General features: G+C 38.0%; 1 protein-coding gene across 1 annotated transcript; it reads left to right on the forward strand.

Annotated features, from left to right (window-relative positions):
* The first annotated feature begins 505 nt into the window (after positions 1 to 505).
* Positions 506 to 3,260, forward strand: LOC140776144 (acyl transferase 5-like). Its single transcript, XM_073119732.1, has 2 exons — positions 506 to 958; positions 2,231 to 3,260. Exons 1-2 carry the CDS (start codon positions 551 to 553, stop codon positions 3,068 to 3,070), a joined length of 1,248 nt encoding a protein of 415 aa, XP_072975833.1. The 5' UTR covers positions 506 to 550; the 3' UTR covers positions 3,071 to 3,260.
* The last annotated feature ends 3,297 nt before the right edge of the window (positions 3,261 to 6,557 follow it).

A 6,557-nucleotide genomic window follows, 5' to 3' on the forward strand; every position in this document is an offset into this window, starting at 1 on the left:
TTAATAAAAATTTATATCAAATACATAAATTTTATAGCAATTATGTCACCTATGTTAAGAGTATTTGTGTTCTCAAGCAGCGAGACGCAGTGATATAAAATAAAAATTCACGAGTAAAGTGGTTTGGTTCAAAATGTAAGGGATAAAATATATTTAGTCCTTAAGATTAAATAAAGGATTCCTCTTTGCTGCAGGGGATTGCTTACAAACTCTGCCATCTTCACGTTATAGAGTTCTGATAGGGTATTTTGCACTGCAAGAATTAGTTTCCAAGATTTTACCCATCTAAGTTTCCAACCGGGGTCATCTTAATATTTGCACTGTGGTAGCCTAAGATATCTTATAGATGACTGACAATTATGCCAAGTGTGAGGCATCCAGCTCTCCACCTACTACCAGATAAAAGAATTAAAAGATTTTCAACAAGAGTGAAAAAGAACCTAAGCTTCAAGCACACAATAACATTAATTCTTTGGTGGTTCCCTATAAATTGGTCTTGGAGCTCGCACATACATAGCATAGCCTCAACCTTTAAAGTGCAGTATAAGCTATGGCCTTCACAGTGACAAGAAAACCCGGCTGCCTTGTCAGCCCTAGCGAGCCGACGCCGGCGGAGACTCTCTACCTATCCATCATCGACCGCGTGGCCGGCCTGCGGCATCTCGTCCGATCGCTCCACGTGTTCAAGCGTGGTGATAAGCCCGCGGAAACTATCAAGGAGGCTTTATCCAGAGCACTTGTCAAGTACTATCCTTTCGCCGGGCGGTTCGTTGACTCCGGGAACGGCGACGTCGGCGTCGCATGCACCGGTGAGGGTGTGTGGTTCGTCGAGGCGACGGCGGATTGCAGCCTGGAGGACGTGAAGTACCTTGATCATCCTCTTCTTATCTCTCTGGATGAGCTCCTCCCTGAGCCATCTCCGGAGATTGAGCCCATCAATCTACCTATGATGACGCAGGTATATATTACTAGAGGTGTTAATATATATATATATATATATATATATATATATATATATATACGCGCGCTTCGAAATGAAAGAAAATTAACGGATAACAGGATCTCGTATTTTCCACTCCATTCATGATATGATAGTTTGATCATATATGTATCTATAAGTTGTCTTTATGGGTGACATAGAAGTAGATTTGGACGAGATTTGGAAGGAAGTTACTTTGTTAATTAATTAGAAATATAAAATGGTTAGGTGGTCAACTGTTGCTTCATTACTTTTTGCTGTGGGTAAACACGTACGAGAAGCAGAGACGTAAATCACAAATTATCCTTTATAAGTATAAAATTAATATTAAAAACTAATAGGCTGTTAATGGAGCTATCAAATGACAATATTACACCTGTGATATTAATAATCCTGTTGTTTGAGCAGCTATAAATCTTCTACCCATATTTTTAAGATGATTAATATATTTCAATGTATGATCATGCATTTAAAGGAAGATGCATAGTAATAGAGAGATGATAATTAAAATTTAAGATTTGTGATTTTAGGTAGAAGAGAATAGAGAGGAAGAAAATTCATTTTATTTTAAGTTTAAAGAAGGTCGTTGAAAAATATTACAGTTTTACATTAGTCTAGACCACATAGAGACAAAATTATATATAAATAATATTTAGGGGGTAGCTTAATTTTAAGTATAATCACTTTGAGCAATTTGTAAATTACCCAAAAGATGATAGAGAAGATCAAGGTAGATAGTATTATATATGAACTCATATATGGAAAATCAAGGCAAAGATATATGTCCTCTTGTTATCCTTTTTGTCTCCTCTTGTTATCTTTCCCTATCGTATTAGCCAAATAATAAAGCAAATAAAGTTAACATATATACGATGACACTATCGACGTACGATTTTTACTAGTAAAACTTTGGTGGTAATTGGGAGATTTGTCAACAAACATTGTCCACAAGAAGTAACATTATTTCCATTGGCCTGAAAACTTTAGGTTTGTCATAGTATAGGGGAGTTTTTGACCAAATTAGCCATCTATTAGAATAGATCATCCCAAACTCAATATGAAAAGAGATCTGAGTTGTCAAGGTAAACATCAGTCTTACTCTCACTTGGCGATAAGAAACTAGTAGTATTTAATTACACTGGTTCCGAGTCAATGATAAAATCATACAATAGAAGACGAAAGATTAATATACGCTTTTGGACTGAGTTGGATTTTAGTTTTAGTTTAATATTTATTTTGATCTATCATCAGATCACAGAATTCACATGCGGCGGATTCGTCGTAGGCCTCATTTCGGTCCACACCATCGCCGATGGCCTTGGTGCGGCCCAATTCATCAACGCCATCGGTGACTCGGCTCGAGGCTTGGAGAAGCCCACCGTCGACCCGGTCTGGTCTCGAGAGCTCATTCCTAACCCACCGAAGCTGCCGCCCGGATCACCGCCGACCTTCCACGCCTTCAAGCTTCAGCACTTTACTATAGACATCTCGCCGGACCGCATTAATGACATCAAAGCCCAGTATCTTGAGACCGTGGGCCAACGGTGCTCGACCTTCGACGTCTCTATTGCCAAGGCATGGCAGGCTCGCACTCGAGCTATCAAATTGTCTCCAAATGAGGAGGTCCATGTTTGCTTCTTTGCCAACACTCGTCAGTTGTTGCACCAAGTGATGCCATCGGAAGGTGGCTACTATGGCAACTGTTTCTACCCGGTGACTGTCACCGCTGCGAGCAAGAGAGTTGTTGCGGGGGATCTCATCGACGTCGTGAAGATAATCCGAGACGCTAAAGCTAAGCTGCCCGGAGAATTTGCTAAGTGGGCTGTTGGAGATTTTAAGAAAGATCCATATGAGCTATCTTTTACATACAACTCATTGTTTGTCTCAGATTGGACTAGATTAGGCTTCCTTGAGGTTGACTATGGTTGGGGTCCGCCGGTCCATGTTTTACCTTTCGCGTACAACGAGGTCATGGCAGTGGCCATCATCGGAGCACCGCCCACGCCGAAGAAGGGTACGCGGATTATGACGCAGTGCATCGAGAAGGAGCACATGCAAGCATTCCAAAATGAACTGATGACCTTCTCCTGAACTAACCGGCCGGGTCTTTTGAATAAAATTTATCTATTTGTTAAGTAGTTTGCTTAATTGAACGTGGGATTTAACTAAAGCTTGGATGTGTAAGTGTTAATAAAGGTGCTGTTTTGGATGATCACCACTAATTAAGTATCAAAAAAAAAAAAGGTGTTGTTTTCTATGTTAAATTAAGTTTCGATTATCATATTGCAAGAAAAGCTGATCAATTCTCGCTTCCTTAGCGAGAATTTTCTACCAAAATTGGATCTCCATCTGCAGCTCTATTCCCACTATACGCATGCACAATATTTATTTCCTAGGATTCAGAGAATAAAGAAATTGCTAGATGAAGTTTTTGACGCTGGTTGCTTGAATGGCCGACTCCTTTGTGGTCGGTTTCGCACCAACATACAGTAAGTCTACGACATCCCTAGATAGTCCTGAAGGCCAAAAGGAATCATCAGAGTTAAGAAGTTAAATTTTATCTAGCCTATTAGTAGAGGGAGGCTCCCACCTACCTTGATCGACTACTTATAAGTAGCAGCAGATTTGCTCAAAGTATGAAAATTATCATCGGCAAGGTGGAAATCTCTTTAAGGTTCAACCATAGGATGGCATGCACCTTCCAATTTGTCTATAATTTAATATTTTTTTATGGATCTTGAGCTTGCATAAGCTCTCAATAGACTAGAAAGAAGAAGATCAAGAGGCTAGCTAGTCCTTTCCGTGGTTCGACAACTAGGCAAACCTCCGAAGAAGCGGATTATAATGAGCTCAAATCATACGAATTTAATATTTCGATAGTAAATATTAACATTAATGTCTATGGGGACAATCAAATCATAATCTCTGTCATGAATTAGTAAGGCCCAACTACTGAGCTACTGTGCTAGCTTGATTATCCTTTTCTTCAGGAAGGAGAGTTGTGTGCAACTTAATTAGGAACACTTTTGCTTATGGTAGCATCAGAAGTTTCAAAATGATTACAATGATACTAGGGGAGCACCTTTCTAGGCTCCAAAATACTGCCCTAGGAGACAACCCTTCCTCAGTGTGCTGCCTAGTCCACCACATGATGTCCTTCCATAAAAACGTGGGAATAATTTACCTCCTCAAATGCTTCAATAAAAGTAATACAATCCGCCACGAGCGACCTAATATGCCAAGGGCATATAATCATCTTACATATAATCTAGATAAGATTGAGGAAGTCCAGCTCCACGATGAGATTTTATAGTTGATATATATAATTTAAGCTTCAGCCATAATAGTTGAAACACTAGGGGTGGGTTCCCACACGATAGCTAATCAGACCTAAGCACGACCCTAGTAACCCTAAGACAAGTATATATGTACCGTTAGGTTTAGTTATAATTACACCCTCTAAACTATCGAGTAATACCATAGTCACCCCTTGACGTTTAAAATGCTACAATCCGACCCACTAAATTAACATGGGGTGTAATGGAGCTGATGGTGTTAATGAAAAATGGCCAATTACTCTTTTATCCCTATCCATCTAGTATTATTTTGTATTTTTATTAGTTGTTTTTAGAGAGAATGTAGAATACTCATTTTATCTTTCACTTTAAATAGATCGACACAGTAGGCCTCAAAGGTGCGGTAGTAATGCTCAATGAATGCCTTTGCAACCGCGTCTGGATCGATCTAGTGGTAATAAATTGGTGAAGAGCTACAACTTTACATTTCTGCACCAACTTTACCTTTCTCCCCTCTCCATCATCTCCCCAACTTGCTCACATGTAGGATTATGAAGCTGAGGCTTCGACTCTAAGAATTTAGCTTATTCTTTCTAGCCACTCTTCCTTAACTACTCATAGTATGCCTTCCCATAATCTCAGCCCATCCTTCTCGGCCACAAACACCATCACCTATAAGACATCATTTATAAAAAATAAATTAATAAATTATAGCAAAATTAGCCTCTTTTAGGTAGAGCTACAGTAAAATATACTCATTTTACTAATAAATTTAGGGGTAATTTATTTTAGTAAATAAAATTTAGAAAATGACTAGTTTGTTGGATCACTCCTATAAATATGACACTATTTTGTATATGAGTACATATTAATACATAGAAATAGTACAATCAATCTTTCTACGGTTACTCTCGATTAGTTATCCTTTTTAGTTTTCTATTGCCCCAATAATTTAATTTTGTAAGGTTTTATTTGTACTAATGTAATTGGCAAATTGTGTTTCAAAATATATTTTTTATTTATATAATGTGTCTAGATTTTATGTATGAGCATATGCATAAGTTATGAAATATTTGAAGTGAAAGATTTTAAAATCAAAATATTCGAAACAGTTTTGGAATTGTCATTGGAGTGCTCAAACGGTGTCATGATGGTCAAACTAGTATAAAAAAAATACTCAGGAGCACAAGAACAACAACTCTATATTCAACAATCTGCTTAGTCGTTAGAACGAACCATTGGGCATCCGGATGCATCTTTTGAACGGGCCTTGGCGTTCGAACGGCCTTGGCTGATTTAATTTAGATTTGGGTCTATCTATATTTATCTTATCTCTAAGAGAATCCGTGGAGAATCTTCAAGTATTAAATTTAAAATCATTTTTTTACAGAAGCCCATCGTTCATGAAATTAAGGTTACCGTTTGGAGGCCATTAAAGATCAATTCTCAACTTTAGACAGAAGTGTTGAATCATTATCAACTTTATGCATCTGCATTAGATCTGGAAGAACTACGTCTTAAGAGTCACTGAGACGGAAGGATTTACCTCGAGAGTCACTAAGGTTTGGAAACCTATCACAGGTTGCAGTGAATCGTGGGTTTTAGCGAGAAAGACTAAGAGAAACAAAGTCGTAGAGATCAAGGGGTTGTTTTGTAAGTCAGTCTTGTAACTAGTACAAGTTTTTTCCCCTTTGGGTTTTTCCATGTAAAATTTTTTGTGTTTGTGATCGCCTTTTTCACGCTTTCTTTTCCGCATATTATTATTCATAGTGTGGGCATTTCTTACGTTTTTTTTTTCAATTGGTACAAGAGCATACCTAAGTATTTACGTAAGTTTTAATTTTTTTTCCAATTTTTTAAGAGCCAAATGATAATATTATTGGATGAGCTCATGGTCATATTTTATTTGACAATATTATAAGATCACTACCATCCGACCCTTAATTTGCAAAGCCTTCTAACATATCCTACGTGCATTTGCCATCTTCATGTGTTACGAATTAGATCTGAAATGATCCGTCCATAGGATGATCCTAAGATTTTAAGAGATAGTAATTTCGGAAGTCCCGGATCTAATGGCTACAGAATAAAGTCAATCAGAGATCCGGATAAAAAGTTATGATTAAAATAGTGGAGCAAGATCAAATAGGGCAGAACGGTAATTAACCAACATTGCGGCGATTGTCGGACAAACTTAAGATAGGGTGGCTGCTGGTGATGGAAGGCGGCTAGGGTTTGGAAAGTCAGGATGCTTCTATGGCTATGATATAAGGACAAAAATA

The sequence above is a fragment of the Typha angustifolia genome, chromosome 14 (genome assembly GCF_048772165.1).
Source record: "Typha angustifolia cultivar Huaian chromosome 14, ASM4877216v1, whole genome shotgun sequence".
Classification (NCBI taxonomy): domain Eukaryota; kingdom Viridiplantae; phylum Streptophyta; class Magnoliopsida; order Poales; family Typhaceae; genus Typha; species Typha angustifolia.